The following is a 21,135-nucleotide window of genomic DNA, read 5'->3' on the forward strand; positions in this document are numbered from 1 at the left end:
TTTAACGCATTGGACTTCCTGACTTACCTACTAAATTTTTAAATGAAAAACTGCTCAACGCAGTTTCTCGGAAACTTCCCTGATTTTGCCTCTCCATGTGAAGAATATTCTGTGAATAATAAAATGAAATGCGATCGGAGATTTTGAAACTCCGCAAACAAAACACGCGTCTCTGCAGTTTCTCCGTCAATATGTAATAAACTCAATAATTACTTGAAGTTGACCGTTTTACGATTGTTTAAGTAGAATTTTCTTCCAGTAGTTGACTGCTGCGAGGCGGCTATTGGCATTTTGTTTATCAGAATTCTCAAGTTCGTGAGGTAAAGTTGGTGATCTTTAACAGCCGTGCTTTAAGAGAGGGGAGAGATTTTAGTATGGCTTTATACCAAATCATATGTTCTGTACATGCAATCTGCGTCTGTCAAATCATATGAAAAGGAAGCGTTTGTATTTAAGTTCCTCTTATAATTGGAGATTTAGTGTTCATATTTTACCCAAAAATGTAAGAAAATAGAGATACATTTTTCAGATATTTTTGGCGCCTATAAGTAGTAAACCACCTTTACGATCGTTTCGACCCCCGACTCGATACAAATCGAGTACCTTGGCTACCTCTGAGAAAGTGATTGGCGGGCTGGTTTTAAGTTTTTGCAAGCTTGTAAAAAAGTACCGATGCTTTCGTCCTTTAGATAAATTGATTTTCGTTAATGGCTGTATTTTTCACTTGCCGCTAATGTAGTCAAGGAAATTTGAAAAAAAAATTAATGCAACGAAATTTTGTTGCCTCAATTTATAATCGTGTTCTATTCAATCGAAGTTATTTAGTACATCGCTGTGAGCAAATGACACAGAGTTGATAGTGTTATTGTCGTAGAAGTGCCAAATTTGGTACACTTCCCGACTTCGAGAATGTGAACTGTAGCATTTACCCAAAAATCCAAAGTTACAGGGCATTTTAAAACTTTGCGCATTGAGTGGGATAATAGTTTTCAGTTACTCAATAATTTCTCTCACTTGTTTCCTTCATCATTTTCACTCACAGTATGTAAAATAAATCCCTGGTAAAAATTGGCAGTAGAATCTGTTTTCCAAAATTCTATAGACCTACGGCCGGCTGTAAGATTTCCAATAGCTTCTATAGCCGGCTACACAATTTTTTATAGCCTTTTATAGCCGATGGCGACTAAGCAACAGCCTGGCGATAAGGTGTACGCTAAACGTCACTAATTACGGATGCTAGGACTTAGTGAGTTTTTGGACCACTGCTCTCTTTTTGGGCCGTAGTATCTTGATTTACTTTGCGAGAAAAGCTCCGTACTTTTGATGGATGCCTGCAATTCCTAATATATTAGACCGCCTTCAGTCTGGTATGATACTGTTCCGTACCTCTGGCTGGTGTGAAATTGTTGCTTCAAGCGCCGTGGCACACTGCGGCGCGGCAGGCGGGCAGCCAGCGCAAAACGCGCATTGGCGCCTACAAACCTAACAGTGATACTTCACGCGTTGCGCAATGCGTGAAGTATCCCTGTTAGGTTCGTAGGCGCCATTGCGTTGCCGCTCCGCTTTGTGTTAGGCTCTAATAATTAATCTGGCGGAGTCAGCGTTATTCAACTTATGATTTTGAAATTTTTGCACATCCTGTATGGATTACTCTCGTTTTAATTGATGAAAAAAAAATATGTATTAAAGGAAAATATAACGTGTGTTTTGTAAATATGAAGGTGGTTCCGTATCAAACTTAATGATTTCCCAAGCACACGAATCTCTACAGAATTTCTTATAGCCTTTTATAATCGATGGCGAAAAAGCAACAGCCCGGCGATAAAGTGTGAAGCCCGGCTATAGGAACTATAGCCCGGCTGTATAATTTTTTATCGCTTCGTATAGCCCGGCCGTATGATTTTCTCCGCATTCTATAGCCCGCTATATGATTTTCTGTAGCCTTCTTTAGCCGGCTATAAAAATTCCTATGGTATTTTGAAACACAGCTCTTATCGCCAATTTTTTCCAGGGATGTCTGTGTGAATTATTCGATAAAAGATATTCTTTTTTCTTTATGTGCAGTTGGATATACGATCAGAGATGTTAGGTATCGATGGAAAAGAGGCCGACAAGTAGACACAGCTGACGATATGAAGCTGTCACAATTCGACCTTGTAGCTACACCTGCGAGGAATCAAACGGATTTTCTCAAATCAGGTAATAAACTTTAATTCTCTCAAACTTAACTTACGATAAATTGCATGGCAATTGAGAAATTCAATAATAAAAACATAAACAAGACACAAGATGGCGGAAGGAAGACTGCCGAAGAAGAGGCTTGATTTGGTTCCTCCTGGGAGGAGACGAAGGGGACGCCCAGTGAAAGGGTGGCAACTGGGGGTTCTAGAGGAAATGAGAGAGTGCTAACTCCTTGAAGGGCTTTGGGAGGATAGAGGACTTAAATTGTATTACTCACTTTTCAGGATTTCATTTTTAATTTTGATTTTGATTTGATGCTAAAACAATCACAGAGAAAATTAAAGCGTGTAGACCTGAAAAAGATTATTTTTTTTGGTTTTATTTAAAAAATTATTTTATTCATTTTTACCATGGATGGAGAGGGAGGCCGGAGGCCGTCAACAGAGACTATGTGGTACCCAAAGCATATACATTAGGGTCCTTTTTGATAGGATGTATTTGCAAATATTTAGTTCCATTCAGCATGAATAGGTTGAAACAACGGCTAAAGCCTGAAATTTAAAGCTCCAAGATTATGATTTGAGTGTTATTACGCCGTGAACTGGAAAAAAACATTGGCTATAGAGTCCAGGCTCTTGAAAACATTGACAAGAAAAAATACTCTTGATTCAATCAGATTTAAGCTTAAATCAAAAGGAAATCCGCTCAAATTAAGAGGCTTGGTTCTTGATTTAAGCAAAAATCTGATTGAATCAAGAGTATTTTTTCTTGTCGATGCTTTTAAGAGTCTAGACTTTAGATCCAATGTGGTTTTTTTCCAGTGTGTGGACTTATATAGCACACCTATGTGAACTTCGATCTGAAAACTCCAGGTCATAACGGGGCCGATACAAGGGATGTGCAGCGATGAAATTTTTCAGTATCAGAGAGCAATATTCAAGAGACTCGCGCTCAGTTGCTGAATTATCGATTATCGATATCTCCTCATTTGAAGCTACGGTGAAGAATCGATTATTGAGGTGTTCGTTGCGAGCACTCTGTATATCGATCCTTTTCCATAGGTTAAAGCGGCAAATCAATCGATATATCGCAAAGCACTCGACGGCACTGCTCACGCTCCAGCCGGTGGATGTAATTTAATCACCGTCAAGCACAGGAAACATCCGCGCGTGATGAGAATATTAATTAACAGCAACCCCGCGAACTCCGCGGAAACAATATGTTTTTCTTCTTTAAAAGTAAAAATCAGAGGGTGATATGCATTTTAATTAATGTTTATTGGTGCAATTGCGCGCCTCGAAACTTGCCGAGTGAGCGTAGGAATCATGCATCATGCGATACATCGATTGATCTACCATTTACACCTATGCAAAAGGATCGATATAAACAGGGCGTTTGCAATAAACACCTTAATAATCGATTGTTTACCATAGCTTCAAATGGGGATGTACATCGATTATTGATCATTAAGGCTTCGCCATTATTATTTGCTAGTATTCCGAAGGTAGGTGGTCGGTTTGTTAATTCATTTTAACGATCGGCCACCGGGGTTATGTGGGTCGGATACGTCCAGGATTAGATTTTGAGGTTCGCGAGCTTATAAGGTTTTCAAATTTTGGTAGCAACTTACGGGTTATCAGATGATAAAGGATGGAAGTTTAGAGGGGGAATTCAATGAATTTTAAAATTCTTGGACACAATATTTTTTTTTTCTGTAAAAGTAATAATAAGAGGATGGTATGCACTTTGATTGATGCGCTAGGTGCAGATAGGGTATTTCTTGGTCTCGTGGCTGGGTTGCGCACGTAGCCCATGAATCACCACTACAAAAAATAAGATAAACGGAAACAAACTCTGTGTGGAACAAGAGCAAAGGAAAGGATGCGGGTTGATGACGGCGCAGAGATACAACTATTCGTGCTTGATGGATGTCCGTGTTGCAGCTTCAAAATTGAAGGCGCTATGGCACGGAGCGTGAACTTGCAGTGCTCTGATCTGCGCTACCAATGAGATGTCGTGTCTCTTAGATTCGAGAGGAAAATTGAAAATTAGGCCCGAATACGTCTCTCTTACCCTCGGCTGTGTTTTTTTCTTCTTCTTCAACCTCTCCTTTAAGAACAAGGGAACCAACGCAACATAGAAATCGAAAGAAAGGATGCGCATTGTTTGCGGCGTAGTGATACAACTATTCGTGTTTCATGGATGTCCGTGTTGCATCTGCAAAATTGAAGGCGCGATGACGCGTGGCGTGAACTCCTAATTCTCTTCTTTTTTCTGACAGTGAGGTGTTGCTTCGCTCAGATTCGAGAGAAAAGTTAAACAATAAGGCCCGAATACTCTTTTTTTTTTTTTTTTTTTTTTTTTGGTCACTCAATTTTTTTATTTTTGAATCAGAGGTTTAAAAATTATGAGCTGTACATCTTGGTTCTGTTTGTCCTTTCAGAGTTTTGTTTTGGTAAAGTCATTAAATCTGGCGTGTTTCTGCTTTCAGGAGAGTATTCAATGCTTCTAGTTCAATTTCACTTACAGAGGCATATGGGTAATTTTTTAATTCAAGTTTACGGCCCTTGTATCCTCCTGGTAGTTTTATCTTGGGTCTCGTTCTGGCTCAACAGGGAGGCTACGGCGGACAGAGTATCATTAGGTAAGCTCATGGAATTCAATCTTAAGATAACTACTTATGAAATTTAAGTAATTATAGGATTGTGATATTTTAAACCCCTTCCGCAGCGTATTGACTTATGTTCCCAATACATGCAATGAATATTTTTATAGTTATAAAACTTGAAGTAATAATCTAAATATTAACACAGGAGGTTCCCAAAGACTTGTGTTGGATGAATTTCAATTCCAATTGATAAAAATTAAGGTTTTGCATGATCAAAATAGGCTCGCAGCAATACTTCGTGCCCTTATGTTGTACATATACAGGGTGATCCAAGGTTAAACGGCCAGACTGCAGGAATGTATTCTATGGGTCAAAGACTTTTTTGTTGTATAAAGTTTATTTCAAAAGTGCTCCCAGTCAAAGCTACGACCCCCAAAATTTTCGAAAGTAAATTGTTTTTCCTGAATTTTAGCAACGGCTGTGAACCAAATCTCACGATTTGCACTTTCCTGTACTTTTATGTCTTGAAATCATAAATGATCTAAAAAAATCGAAATCTCAATTTAAAGAGGGGGTTTGAGGGTGTTCCGGCTCCTGCAGTCTGGCCGTTTAACAATGGATCGTCCTGTATAAAGAGAAACATTTAAGCAAGAGTTTACAGCGTCTTTTCGTCTTCCAGTCAGCGAGCCTAAAATGTAGCGTGCAGACTAGATAGCTTAATAAAATATAATGAAGTTGGAAATAATTATCCCTCTCTCTCTCAGTCGACTTGGATATTCTTTTACAGTAATGTTTAGAAATAAAAAAAAATTGATTTAAAGAGGTTCGTGGAATCATTTCAAACGAAAGTCGGGAGAGTACGTATATAAGAATATTTCCTGGTCATTGGATGATACGAAAATAGGTTGATAGTTTCCATCAAAAATAAATCGAAAGTATGACTGCAGTCTGGAAGTACCTGGCTTTAACGCCAGCAGCAGATGCGTTATATTTTAAATGGGTAAATAAACTTGGTTCCTCTTTTATAAACACCACTCGACTCTTATTTCGCTCGACCACAACATATTGGTCGTGCGGATTTATTGAACATTGAGAGGATTCGGGGAAAATTGATAACTTCTACGCACTTCTACGTGACCTAAAAAAGCTTTTACGATCAACATAAACCCACGTTTAATTTTGATAGGGTCGCAGCTTGCAGAGAAAGGAAAACATCAATGACGTATTGATCGTATCGTACACCCCTTCTTTCTACTGAAGTGCACTGAAAAAAAAATTCTCGGCGTTTTTACCAAGATCCGTTGATACCTTTACCATCTCACTTTTTTTACAAATTATTGGTACTTTTACCAAAACAGACTGGTAAGCTTACCTAAAAACCGGTATTTTTACTGTTTTTTCAGGTCGGAATACCACTTTTATTGGTAATCAATTCCCGGTAACTTTGCCATTTTATCTCGGTAATTCTACCACAGTCGATATAAAATATTGGCGTTTTTACCAAGGTCCAGTAAAATTACCGAGAAAGTTCCATAATTTTACCGAGATTTCTCGGTAAAATTACCAATTCCATAAATGATAATTTTACCAAGGAAAAACTGGGATCAAATAGAGCCCTGAATTCTTGGTAATTTTACCCTTTTCTTAGTAAATACACCGAGATTTTTTTTTTTCAATGTAATATCTCAGCGCGCTCAAAACACCCTGCCAAACATTAGTCAACGTATTTCTTGAGTTGAATTGGACTACATTTTACGTCACTATTTCTGGCTCATTTTAGAAATAGCATATGTCCCATGGGTTTCCCTAAGCAGGTAGGTGATTTTACGGATGAGCGAGGAATTTGAATTCCTAATTGCAAAATATAATCCAATTAGAGTTGATGCGTTCCAGATTCTGGCTGAGATCGAATTTGCCTGTGCGATTTACGCCTAAGAGGAAACCAAACTTTAAGTTTTTGGCTGAATAAATAACAAAAGAGCCTGCCCACCTTAGTCTAAAATCTACTAATCTACAGTTTAAATGCGATGAAAACATTGCTGATTTGAGAAAATGTAAATAGGTTTAATCCACAAAGATAGTTTTCATTTGGCCTTGGAAAATGATCTTTGTGTTGATCTCAGTAATTTTTTGATAGATATTGCAACCCATTTTTGTTTCTACTCTTGCGTAACACCTCTTTTGACCCTTTTTAAAACGGTTGAAAAAAATTTGAACGGAAATAATTTCGCCTCTCTTGAAGTAGGTGAGGTATATCAGGCAAAAAATTGAAGCGGCAGGTGCAGCAAAAGCAGTTCTTAGTTATGGTGTTTCAGAATCTCTCCCAACATTCCATCCACTATGATTAAAGCAAATGTATGAAATTTGTTGAAACTTTAGCTGAATTTTCTGTATGATTTTACACAGCTGAAAACGAAAATTTTCAGAAGATTCACCAACAGTCCCCTCTCATAAATATGAATCAGCAGTAGAGACGCTGAGCCACACACTGAAAAAAAATTCTCGGCGTTTTTACCAAGGTCCGTTGGTACCTTTACCATCTCACTTTTTTTACCGATTATTGGTAATTTTACTAGGACAAACTGGTAAGCTTACCTAAAAACCGGTATTTTTGTCATGGGAACGGAGTTCCCCATGATATTAGAATCGTTCCGTTGCTTTCGCTATGGGATTCCCTATACCTCTGCGACCTTGAGCGTTTCGCCCAGTCTCCGATTTTCGGTTGATTTTCCGATGTATCAAAAACCGTTGTATTTTTTAGCCAATCATGTCTCTACGTCAAGTTGTGTTGATTGCTAAAATTCGCTTTCAGCGAGTTTTTTTCCACCTTGAGATGTCGTGTCTGACTGGTAAATCTGCGCAGAACCACGAAGTTCCGTTTTTAGGCAAATTCTTTTTTTTGGGAGGTTCTGATTGGTTATTTTTCGCCATCAGTTTTCTGTTCGTTGGTGCAAAAGATCGCCTACCTCGGTGTTCTTGAGAAGCCGCCATTATCCCACCTCAAATTTGAAAAATAGAAGTAAAGAAATAATAACCATCGTACAAGGTGGAAAATTGTTCTGGAGGACTCGTTACGGATAAAGAAGTCAAAATCAGAGCTCGATTGATTGATTTAATTCATGGATACGCAAATATTGCCTTAGCTCAACTGCCACGATCGGAATGCGTGCTGGGATGAACCTCGAGACGCATTAAAACAGTGCGAACCATGGCTCCTACAGCAATGCGCTTCATATGCGCTTCATATTTCAAAAGCAGTCAGGGTCTCTTGTGATAAGTCCCGCCCATTGCCCGAGTCTTTTAAATGCTATTTTTACTCTCATTCACGTGGATCTGTTATAGCCTAGTTGACTAAACCGTCTCGTACACTTGATTAGGTGCGGGCACCCGGCGATCGGGAGATCGATACCCGACGATGGGAACTACTTTTTAATGGTTGTATTGAATGTTTTAGACTAATCATCAAAAAATAATTAATAGTAGATGATAAATGTACGAACATTTTCTCGTGAGTTAATATGTTAAACAAAAATACTGGAATATACCTCCTTCATATAATCAGCCACATGTTCCCCCAAATTAATGACGTTATTTTCTTTTTTCAATAAAGTTAATTTGCATTCAACGTTCGTAAGTTAAGCAAAAAGTACCTATTGATACAAATAGAAAGACATGAAAATAGTATGTCTAACATTTCAGTTGTTTTTTTTTTTATTTATTTTTTGTTTTTTTGTTTTTTCAATAAAACAAATTGACTGGGACTAGAATCATCGTATCTCTGAAGACAAAAGCTAAGTATTTTGATACAGAAATACTAATATATTCATCCTTTATATAATCAGGGAGATGTTGACCCAAATATTGATGTATATTTTCTCTGTTCGCCCAAATTAATGATGGTATTTTCTTTTTTCAATAAAATTAATTTACATTCCACGTTCTTAAAGCAATATTTTCTCCAAAATTCAGCAAAAAATAACAATTTATACCTACGCAAAAAGTAAATAAATAAATAAAGCAATGACATGAAAGTAGTATAGGTAGTACACATCTAACATTTCGGTTCCATCTATTTGAATGAAAAAAATGGCAACTTAGGAAGCACATAGGTCACTTATCGACGGTGAAACTACCAAACCACGTATCTCGGTTTGCGACGTCGCAGACTTTCTGTCATACTTTATTTTTTAAATGAAAAGCTACTTAACGTCCAGTCTTGAAAATTTCCGTGATTTTTCCTCTTCGTGCGGAGAAAATTCTGTGAAAATTTCAAGGAATGATATTGATTTGGTCTACTTCAAAAAAATAAAATGTGAGCGGAGATTTTTAAACACCGCAAACGAGATACGTGGTTTGGTAGTTTCACCGTCGTTATGATGCGTATTCGGGCATATGCGTAGAGTAAAAATATCATACTTTACGCCGAAAAAACGAAACTGAAAGTTAAATGCGTTAACTTCCAAAAACCATACATAATGCAACGAAAATAAATAATTGGTAAATAACAGCTTTCTTGTATGCAAAGAAAAAAAATTAAAAATGTTAAAAAAGAGATGTCGACACAAAATTACATAGCCCCTTCAATTCTGAAGATACTACAAACGAACTGTACCTTAAAATTTTCATATCCCAGAAGCAAAAGTTCCCATGACGAATATTGCTATCGCTAGCGATTGCAAAAACCAACTTGTTACTGTTTTTTTCAGGTAAGAATACCACTTTTATTGGTAATCAATTCCTGGTAACTTTGCCATTTTATCTCGGTAATTTTACACAGTCGATAAAAAATATTGGGGTTTTTACCTAGGTACAGTAAAATTACCGAGAAAGTTCAATAATTTTTCCGAGATTTCTCGGTAAAATTACCAATTCCATAAATGGTAATTTTACCAAGAAACAACTGGGATCAAATAGAACCCTGAATTCTTAGTAATTTTACCCTTTTCTTAGTAAATACACCGATTTTTTTTTTCAGTGCAGCAAACAAGAAATGCCTTCCCTGCACCCAACGCCTCAATTGAACGCACTTATGCTAAAAGGAACCCACGCAAACCCTATGCACATAGTTCTTTTTGGCAGAAATAAATCCAATTAACAATGACGAAGGCGTCTGTTCCTTGTTCCAGGTATTATGACAATGTTAACAATGACTTTTTTGGGTCTGGAGGCGAGGACAGACCTACCCAAAGTTCCTTATCCGACTGCGTTAGATTTTTTCGTCTTCATGTCTTTCGGTTTTATCTTCGCTACAATAATTCAGGTGAGTCGAAATCGAAATACTTTGAATCTCGCCTTATCGCCGGAGTTCGATACCTGATTCTCGAGAGATTAAAATAACAGTTTTTTTTAAAGCACCGCAAGGTTTACTCGTGATTCTGAGCAACAGATTAATTGGTCTTGATGAGGAAACTCGCTGGGCAGGCTCAGAGTTGCTAATTGTAACAGGAATTTCCGGCTTTCCTGATTAGGTATAGACGAAAATAGCCTGTACAAATTTCAATATAATGGACTTTATTCCCGCACAGAACGAGCAATAAGGTCACCAATTGTGGTCGCAATTTGAGGCTTGAGACAAAAAGTATTTAATTTAAGTTAAATTTTGCAAAGTTAATGAATAAATGAGGCCATATACTTATCAATAACATTATTGTGTAGATCAGGCATTTAGTGTCAATCCACCATTCTGCCCCGCTAAGGAAGAACGCCGTATGAACCTTCAGGCGTTGCCGAATTTCCTTGGATACAACACGAATTTCTTAGTGAACCTATACATATTTTTCTTCCAATTTTTCAGATAATTTTGTTGGCAATTGAATTTACATTATCTGAAACTTTCATGGAAAGATAGTCATGACTTTTCTCAAAAATTAACATTGTTTCGGAGGAGACTTGTCAACTTTCGATTGCTCATTCGGCGTTTTTCCTTAGCACGGCAGCATTCTGCACTTCGTGTCTTGCAAAGTGTGCAGAGATGCTTGAAATAAAACTTCGTCTCATTACCTCATTAAATGAACTGCGTTTCGCAGAAATATGAGTAAGTTTAATGCATTTTCAGTAAGATGCTGTGACTTTTCCATTCCCAAAGGAAAAACTCCATTCATAATTATATTCATTTATTATACATTGCTTTATTTTTCATTTTCACCCTCGAAATACCTCTTCCTGGCGATGCCTTAATTGCAATAACATGATCACATGATAAATTAAATTTTAGAATATAAGTGACTTTTAGGAACATCAACTCTTAAAACAACCATCGACTGATGTTGAATGTAACAGATTCAATATAAAAAAAAAAAAAAAAAAAAAAAAAAAATTGACAGACAAGTGATAAGTATGATAAAACTGTCAAAGAAACCCCATCCTTTTTTTCGAGAAAACCAAAAAACTCAAGTTTATTGCAATGTTTAAAAAAATCCTACCTAACTGTAACGCATTTATAGGTATAGTAAACAATTCATTGGCTGTATTTTTCATCCGCGTCATGGAAAATATTTTAGCATACATCCCTCATACGATTTGTTTGGTTTTGTTTTATTTTCTCCCTCCTTACGACTGAAATATCGATAACAGCATTCGATGAGAGATATTGATGGAATCGATCCATAAAATCAACAATACCACTTTTCTAGTAGCCCATTCGATCAAAAGGAACATTTCGCGGTGTGGCAAATGAGCGCGACCAGTGACGTGGCGTGCTTTGCGATATATCGATTGATCGGTCATTTAAACCTGTGGAAAAGTATCGATAAACAGGGTGTTCGCAGCGAACACCTTGATAATCGATTATTTACCACAGCTTCAAATGGGGAAATATCGATAGATCGCAAAGCACGCCACGCCACTGAGCGCGACTCATTTATTAAGAACTCAAAGGCCGATTTTAATCGATCTGGAATTAAAAACGTCACGAGAGCTCTCACGATTGCTTCTCCCGCAAACCACAGCGTCGCCGTGTGTAATGCCTCTATTGTGCCCGAAAAAACGTCGATTTTCTGAGGAGCTCTCGACCTGTCTACGAAAACGAACGCGCTATATCTACGGGGCCGGGCGAGGCTCGTAAGCTCTCTGTCGTATTTACGGCGAGTATTTTTTCTCATTTCGTCGCTCCCCTGGGGCAAAAGGACTTAACTCGATTTTCACGTGGGCCCTGCTCTCCGTATAACTACGTGCTTCCCAGGGCCCATGTGGAAGTAGAGGTACGCCCTTACGTCAGAGAGGTGACGATTTGAGGGTGAAGTATGAAGTACCAATGATGCACCACGGTGACGTTTCTGAGTAATGGAAGTGACAGACCTTATTCCGCACACTCTTCGCTGTTGCCAAGTGGGGAAAAAATAGGTTGAGTCGCTGCCAATGGAGATGTTGCATGTGTGAGGGATTTGCGATTTGACTGTTAATTCTTGTATAAAAGTTCGCGAGGAACACGATGGTGCCACTGGTTTTCTCTGAAATCAACTCCCGAGCTCAAAAAAAAGCTCTCAACTTGAGGCCAAAATGGAGGGGATATCCCACGCTATCCTGAGAGTCCACCTCTACATCAAGAAAAACTCTCCATGCAAAGATAGGGAGCGAATACGTTGACAGGGCTGCCACTTTATTTGGGGACTCTAAAACTGAAAACACGGCAACCCTGATAATGTATTTGCTCCCTATCTTTGCATGGAGAGTTTGTCTTGATGTTGAGGTGGACTCTCAGGATAGCGTGGGATATCCCCTCCATTTTGGCCTCCACTTGAGAGCCTTTTTTTGAGCTTGGGAGTTAATTTCGGAGAAAACCAGTGGCACTATCGTGTTTTTCGTGAACTTTTACATAAGAATCAGTAGTCAAATCGCAAATTCCTTACACATGCAACATCTCCATTTAGTATCTGATAACGTTTAACATTTGGTAAATGTTACGAAGTAGAATATAGTAGCAGGTCGTTGTCGTTGTAGTAATTATCGACGCTCTTGAGTTCTGAGATCGTCGAAATTTTAAATTTGTATTAATTCTTCAGCCTTTCAAGAAGCAGCAAATTTTTTGCACGATAGTTTAACTTTATCTGACCTAACCTGACCTATAACTTTATCTAGCCTAGCCCGAAGAGAAAATAAGAGCTGCATTGAATAGCAAAAGTGCGTGACTGCCTGAATTTCCAGCGCTCGTTTTTCAGCCGAGCAGGTACTCGACGACTACTTTTGAATTCCTACTGGAAAATAGCATATCAAATCATTTATTTTTTTCGAATTTAGCTGATTTTTCCGGGGGAAATGTGTCATGACTGACTTCCTGAGGATTTGGCGATTTATTGATGTAAATTACATTCCAATTCCTCCAAAAAATACCGAATATCTAGATTTTTGAAATTTCAATTTTCTTTCATCTGGGCTGGCGGAACGGTCTTAAACATCGGTCAAAGTGGAGGAAAATCTAAATTTCAAAAATCAAGATCTTCGCGGTATTTTTTGGAGAAAGTGGAATTTAGTATATTTTAATACAAGCAGCAGATCCTCAATAAATAAGTCATGGACATCTTTATCCGAGAAATTGGCTTAATTCAGAAAAATTACATGGTTTCAATTCCGCATATTATTTTCCAAAAGGAATGCAGAAGTGGTAGTCGGGTGTCTGATTGGCTGACAAGCAATCGCGGGAAGATCAGGCGGTTACGCACTTTCGCTATTCAATGGTTGCTCCTATTTTCTCCTTGATCTAGCCTAAACTAATTAAAATATCCGAAACTTTCTATTGACTCATTTCTTGCATCTTTATGCGAGAAAAGTAGTCGAAGACATTAAGATCTAACTAAAGTCCAAATGAACATTTTCAAACTCAAAAATCTTTGACGCTGCACCAGTCAAAGAAAAAACTGTTTCATGACAGTAGAAACGAAATCAAGTCCAGCGTCTCGGCAAAATTAACAGGAAAAGTTACAGCGGAGGAGTGTGAAATCCAATATCTTGGCTTGATGCTCCTTCACCAAGCTTGACTCTATAGATGAGCTTTACCGAGCGTCTTCAAATCTAGATCAAGTTTGGATTTCGATTTCATATTTTCACCATTTTTTCCGGGTCCAAACGTCAAAATCTGCGAGTCCATCCGATTTTTTTTTCGCGGATGACAAAATCACCTTACCCGCCAGTATTGTGTCAACCATCTCAACGGGTTATTTAGGACCAAAAATCTAAACTTTCGGCCGCGCATGAAGATTAAACAACCGGTTTTCCCTGTGCCTAGCCCCGAAATTTTGGCCACCAAGTTTTTCCTCATCGATCGCTATAAAACTTTCCTCTCCATCGAGGAAAGCATCACTCTTCTGTTCATCTCTAAGCAGCATCACCCTCCATCTCTCCGAAATGGCTTTCGTCGCTATCGTCGCCGCCCTGGCCGTCCTCAACCTCGCCGCCGCCAACCCCTACCCTCGTGCCAAGGTTTCCTGCCCCAGGCCAGCCCTTCCGGAGATCAAACCCATCGTCGTCAAATCGGTGCTGCCTGCCCCCGCCAACATCATGTACAACGAGCCAGGAGTGATCGCCCACGAATCTGCCCCCTACGAGATCAACTACTTCGGCAAGCCCTACATCATCAAGCACAAGCAGTCCGCCGCCCTCAACGTCTACACCCAGAAACCGGTTGTTGTCGACGAGTACGCCGCCCCCGCTTTCTACGAGAAGGAAGCCGCTCCCGCCGTCATCGTTGAAGAGGTCTGCCCCGAGCCCGCTTACCCTTCTTACCCCTCTTACCCTGCTTACCAGCAGCCATGCTACTAAGCGAATTTTGATCTGAACGTTTTTGGCTGACCAACAATGCCTTTTTCCAGAGTTCAAATTAAAAAATAATAAATCATTCGCCAAAGAAAATCCCGTGCTTTCAATTTTTTTCATTTTGATCTAAAATTACCAAAATTAGGCCCACATTTTGAAAAAAATTGCTATCAAGAAAACGAAGTGAAATGGATCAGTTGCACTGCACTGTAAAAAATCATATGCTTTTCTAGCATCTAAGATGTCAAAAATGTGTCTGGTGATCCCAAGATGCAGCCTTTACTGCCTTGGCAGTTAACTTTACATCGTATGAATGCAAATTCAACTGCTTGGGCAATCAAGGTAGCATCTTAGGATCACCAGACATATTTTTGACATCCTAAGTTCTAAAACAGCATACCATTTTTTCAGTGTGGTCACAGAATCGGGTTATGATGAATAATGAGATTTTTTCAGACAGCAACGCTCTATGTTCACTATTAACTGAGATATCGCACTTTGAAAAATTACGTTTATGACGTCATCCATCCCGGTAGCGACACCTTTGATTTCTCCCACACATGGTGGAATAAACAAAGGGTGTCACTACCGTGGTGGATGACGTCATACACCGAATTTCTCAAAGCGCTATATCTCGGTTAATATTAAACGTAAAGGGCTTCTGTTTGCACGGATCTGATTATTTTTAGCTGCTGATCTACAAGAATCAAGCATCTAAACACGGCTCTGAGACCAGCGCAAGTGACCCATTGCAGACAATATAGGATCTTAATTTTACATTGTCTGAGTTTTCATTTTTTTACGAGAAGCCACGCCAAAAAAAAGTAATTACTAATCCAGTATCTTGCAAGTCAAAAATGTGCCCGTTAATCCGTAAATGTCCTAGTTTTTTTTTTTAATTTTACATCTTCATTATGCATATTTTTAGCTGCTGGCTGGGATTCAGGGATAACTTGACTCATTTTTGACATCATAGATGCAAAAGAAAGAAATTGATTTTTTCGGTGGAGTTTGGAGGTAAAAATTCTCTGAGAAAAATTTCTGATTGATTTTTAAACAGCAATTAGAAACCAAATATACTCTCGTGCTTAGTTCACTCGTGTTTCCAATAAAACCCGAAATTCATCAATTTTCATGCATCCGTAAATGAACATTTTTCGGTAAAAGGACGTATGACACTTCCAATGCTGCTAAGACTGTGCAATGTATAGTTATCTAGTTGTAAGTAACTTATCCGACAGTTCTGCTTTGAATTGTTCCCTAAATCTGCTCCGATTTTTTCCTCACTATTGTCAGGAAGTAACTTGACTATAAATGAAACTCATCTGCTTTAAGCGCTGTAAAATATTGCACAATCTTAGCAGCATTGCAAGCCTAATACACTCTTTTGCCGAAAAAGTCCTCAAATTCTCCACTCGAATAAGAGAAGCAAGATATTTTGAACACTGGAAAAAAAATGTCGCTTGGATCTGGAGTCCAGACTCTTGAAAACAATGTCAAGAAAAAATTCAATCTGCTTTTTGCTTGAATCAAAAGGAAATCCGCTTAAACTCAGAGACATGCCTCTCGATTTAAGCAAAAATCCGATTGAACCAAGAGTATTTTTTCTTGTCGACGTTTTTAAGAGCCCGGACGCCAGATCCAAGCTACCTTTTTTCCAGTGAATCTGAAGAAAATATGTTTTCATAGCGACTACAAGGAGAGAAGTTTAAAAATCTAAATTTTCGTTTATACTTCCATTTTCAAAATTATCTGTAAAGAAGTTTATAGCCTGAGACGCTGAATGTCTTAAAATTATACTAACTAACTAACTAACTAACTAACTCTCTTGGCGACCACACATTCTCAAATAAAAATCTATACATTGTGCGTGCAAAAACTGGGCACCTTTTGAAAATCCAAAATTCAACCCTATGAATCTACTGGCCTCCCACGCAACGGAGCCCGTCTACCAGAAACGTACGTCTCAACATGTGTACTTCAAGAAGGGCCTTTGCCCTCAATTTGGATTCTTGACGCAGTCTCCCGGAACTGAAGTTTCAAACAGTTCAATACACATTGCTGAATGAAAATATTCCACACTCAATGCACCTCACTCCCCCCAAACCCCCCCCCCCCCCCGACCTTCAAGGCCCGCATCTATGACTTCGCTACGAGGCTGATAATACCACACCCCCACCGCAAGATGCTCGCAGCGGGTTGCTTCGAAACAAGGTCGCCAGATTGTGTGCAAAAACCTGGGAATTTCATGGCGAGTTGAACGGGGCTGTGTGCTGAATTTTCATCAAAATCTGGCAACAATGCCTGTAACAGAAACCAATAGAGGAGGCATTCGCCCTACTTGAGAAGAGATTCCAGGCTGTGCGATTTTGAGATGCAGTGAGGAATCATCCGAAATCGATTTGTGTTTCAGATATTGATACTACCTTGCTTAGGAAAAACGCCGTATGAGCCATCAGGCAGTGCCAAATGGCTTTCGAAAAAACACGAATTTTTAGGAAAATTTGGGAATATTTCTCCTCTCATTTTTTAGAAGATATCGTTCGTAATTTGATCTAAAAAGTCTGAAAATGTTAAGGAAAAATGTTCATAACTTTCTTCAAAAATGAATTGTTCCCTATAAGGGATTTGGCAACATTTGAAAGCTCATATTTCGTTTTTACTTAGCATCGCAGAATAGAGGGTCTGACATGTGTTTCAGACTATCATGTGTGGGAGTTTGAATCATATGGATGATCATATATTAACAACGTCTTCTCTGATCCTTGAGACAAATAGACTGCGCTAGAAAGGAACCAAGCCACATCAGCTATTGCCAAATTTAATTTTTTACATGAAAACTGTTGTGCAGATTTTCGTGCAAATTTCAGCGGATTTTTTCCATAATGCGAAGCAAATTCCTTGAAATTTTCAAAGGAGTCCACACAAACGTCCTCTCGTATAAAATTAAATTGCTCAGTTAATTTTGGCAATAGCTGATGTGGCTTGGTTCCTTCCTATTAAAGCGCGGTCCAAACGCCAATACTTGACAAGTCTACATAGGATACGTCAAACCAGCTTGTGGACAGATATTTTTGGACAAGGAAATCAGACGATCAAGATTGAGCTGAAAATCTTCGGGCAATAACCAATGATAGATCCCTTAAATTGTATAAAAAATAACTTTGGCCTGGTTTGTTGTAATTCTATATCACGCTTGTAATGAATACAGGCATGCCAGAGGAATTTAGTTGAACTCGTCACCCCATGGATGCATTCGTGCAAACTCGGATTTACTCGATACAGCGTTCGGCGGTGATGTCAAGCTGTACCATAAATGGACTACATTTTGCAATCTGGAACTATATATTCTAGCCCGGTTTAAAAACAACGTATGTGCCATCAGTTTCCCTATGCACATAAGTGCTTTTTCAGAAGAACCAGACTTTAGAGTTCCAAATTCCAAAATGCAGTCCAATTGTATCTTTCCCGTCTAAAGTATATTCATTCAAAAACATGTTTATGAGTAAAAAACCGGCACCCTTTCCTACGACGTTGTAAACGGTATCAGGACATCCACTGATTTTAGAATTGACTCTAAGGTAAATTTTCAGTAGATTCCGAAAAATTGGCAACTCCAGCACATGCATACGGTATTAGAAATGTGGGACTGACGCGGCCCTGATAAGCTACAACCTCGAAGGAGCAATGAGCAGTGGCGATGCACGAATGATCGACTATCGATATTTCTCCATTTGAATCTGTGGTAAAGAATCGATTTTAAGAAGTTCGGTTCATCGATCTTTTTCCATGGGTTTAAATGGCAGATCGATCGATATATCGCAAAGCATGCTACACCACTGGTAATGAGACGGTAATAACTAAAAACGGCGGATGCTTAATGTAAATTATATTACACAAACGTCATTTTACACCGTAAGGGCTTATATACTACCATATTGATCTCAGAAACAACGTAACCACCATGCGTTTCCATAGTCTTTGATCTGCTTCAGTGCCTTGTTGCATCTGCATTATCTGCACTGCACACTGGTGGTTGCACGCCTCGACTCTACGGCGCGGCGCACGGTGGATCGAGGCAATAGGAGAGGTCGGACAAAATTTGAAAACTTTAAACGCTAATAACTCCGTTTAAACACAATTTCAGGTTCTAAAAGTGGCTCCACTGGTTTCCTCCTGAAATTTTCTTCTGCACTGGAAAAAAAAAACCACATTGGATCTAGCGTCCAGACTCTTAAAAACATCGACAAGAAAAAGTACTTATGATTCAATCAGAATCTAGTTTAAATCAAGAACCAAGCCTCTTAATTTAAGCGGATTTCGTATTGATTCAAGCAAAAATCCGATTGAATCAAGAGTCTTTTTTCTTTTCAATGTTTTCAAGAGTCTGGACTCTAGATGCAATGTGTTTTTTTTTTTTTCTACTGTAGAGGCACCCCTATCAATTTAAAATGTGACGAATTGAACATCAAAATTTGCAGTTTTAGTTAAAAATGTCATGACCGCGGCCTCTCTAGTTGACTCTTTTCTTAAAGTGCCTCCAGTCGGAGCCACGGCCCCTCCAAATTTCGGAGAGGAAATCGTTCTTCCTGAATTTTGGCAACGGTTGTGAACCAAATCTCATGAAAGTGTGTACACGCCTGTACCTCTATGCCCTGAGTTCATAAATGGTCATTAAAAAAATCGAAATTCAATTTCAAGTGGGGATTTGGGGGTGTTTCGGCTCCTGCAGTCTAGCTGTTAAATCCTGGATCACCCTGTATAGTAAAATTAGCGTTGGCCGCTGGTTGAAACTACTCTAAATCGGAGGAACCTTCAGGATTGAGTGCAATCAATTTCTTTTGAAAGGAATTTATCATTTGAAAAGTTTTGATAAACTTTCAAATTTTTAATGAGTTTTAAGAATTTTAAAAAAAAAAGAAAAAAAGGTTTTGATGAACTTTCAAATTTTAAATGATTTTGGAAAACGAAATAAAAAAAGGGCCAAAATGCAAGAATGGAACATTCATTTTAGGGGCTTATATAAGTCACAGTTTCTTCGATAAGAAAACAATAACTGAAGCCGATCAACAGGGTTCATTGCAGAGAATAGATACGCCCCTATGTCAAGCGGGCGACAAATTAACCGATCCATATTGTGGCTATGACGTAAGCAGTTGCATTCCGGAAGAGGAATAGTAGGTGCAGAGAAGGGGAATAGTATGAAATAAAAACATAGATTTTTCCTGAGAGACGGTTTCGTACTTTCTCGGTTTGACCCAGAAAAAAAATTTTACAAGAGAAAGGATTTATCATCCCCCGGCTGTTTAGCTCAGGTTTCAGCTTCTAGTAGCATGGTTTTGGGTAAGCGGGCTCGGCACAAGGTGCAGGGGGGCAGACCTCCTCAACGATGACTGCGGCAGGGGCTTCCTTCTCGTAGAAAGCGGGGGCGGCGTACTCGTCGACAACAACCGGTTTCTGGGTGTAGACGTTGAGGGCGGCGGACTGCTTGTGCTTAATGATGTAGGGCTTACCGAAGTAGTTTATCTCGTAGGGGACAGATTCGTGTTCGATCACTCCAGGTTTCTGGGGTCCGATGATAGCGGGGGAGGGAAGCACGGACTTGATGACGACGGGTTTGATCTCCGGTAGGGGCGGCTTCGGGCAGGACACCTTGGAGTAGACGGGCACCGGGTTGGCGGCGGCGAAGTTGAGGACGGCCAGGGCGGCGACGACAGCGACGAAAGCCATTTTGGAGAGATGGGTGGTGATGGTACTGCTTGGAGATGAAGAGAGGATTGATACTGTTTGAAGTTGAGTGAAGAGCTTTTATACACACCGAAGACAAGCGGATTGATAGGGTTTTCGAAGATCTGGGAAGAATATCAAGGTGCAATCGCAATCGTCAGCGTACCGAGAGGCTAATCTCGATTGACCGTTTTGAATGTAGAGATTTTCTTGCAGTTAGACGCTGAACGGGCCGCGTAAAGAATGGAAACTTGTTGTATCACGGTCATTCTTGTTTTGGAGAGATTTTTGGCAAACTCACGTCAGAGATGCTGAGAGGAAAGTCAAGGTACTAGAATTTTCCCCGCAATGCTGACCTGAGAATAACTGGATTCATTGCACAGAAGCAAATCAAATCCCCGAAATTTTTTCATGATGCATATTCCTTGCGTCAAAAAACCGACTAATGGTGTCTTATGAAATGTTGGTAGTGATAAAACATGTTTCATTGTTGCAACGAAATTTCCTTTTCATACTTAAGCTGTCATGTACAGGGTTTGACTGGCTCGCATCCGAGGGCGCAGACCCTTGGCTGGTTAAAGGGGCGTAATGTGATATTTTCTGGTGAGACATCCCCTATGAAGAGAGGTGTTGAGAAAATTTTGGCAAAGCAGCACAAGTTTACGCTATTTTCAGGTTCAAAGTTTATTAAGTAATCGCAAGGAGTAAAACTTGCAAAATTGAACGTATTGAAGTAACTGACAGACTTCTGAAATTAAGGAAAACATAAAAAATTAAAGCCACTAGGACGTATCCAAGCACCATTATTTCCAAAAGAACCGGGCCAGTGCTACGGTTTACACGAGCCTAAGACGTGGATCTGCAAATCCACC

General features: G+C 39.2%; 1 protein-coding gene across 2 annotated transcripts in view; it reads left to right on the forward strand.

Moving 5' to 3' along the window:
* Window positions 1–21,135, forward strand: part of LOC109044655 (gamma-aminobutyric acid receptor alpha-like) — a 164,974-nt gene that overhangs the window by 92,970 nt on the left and 50,869 nt on the right. For both annotated transcript variants that reach the window (XM_072305092.1, XM_072305091.1), the window contains exons 7-9: window positions 2,065–2,199; window positions 4,673–4,825; window positions 9,916–10,049. In XM_072305092.1, the coding sequence (XP_072161193.1) occupies window positions 2,065–2,199; window positions 4,673–4,825; window positions 9,916–10,049 (422 nt within the window). The remainder of the gene's footprint in view (window positions 1–2,064; window positions 2,200–4,672; window positions 4,826–9,915; window positions 10,050–21,135) is intronic.

Source organism: Bemisia tabaci, chromosome 10 (assembly GCF_918797505.1).
Source record: "Bemisia tabaci chromosome 10, PGI_BMITA_v3".
In the NCBI taxonomy this organism is placed as follows: Eukaryota; Metazoa; Arthropoda; class Insecta; order Hemiptera; family Aleyrodidae; genus Bemisia; species Bemisia tabaci.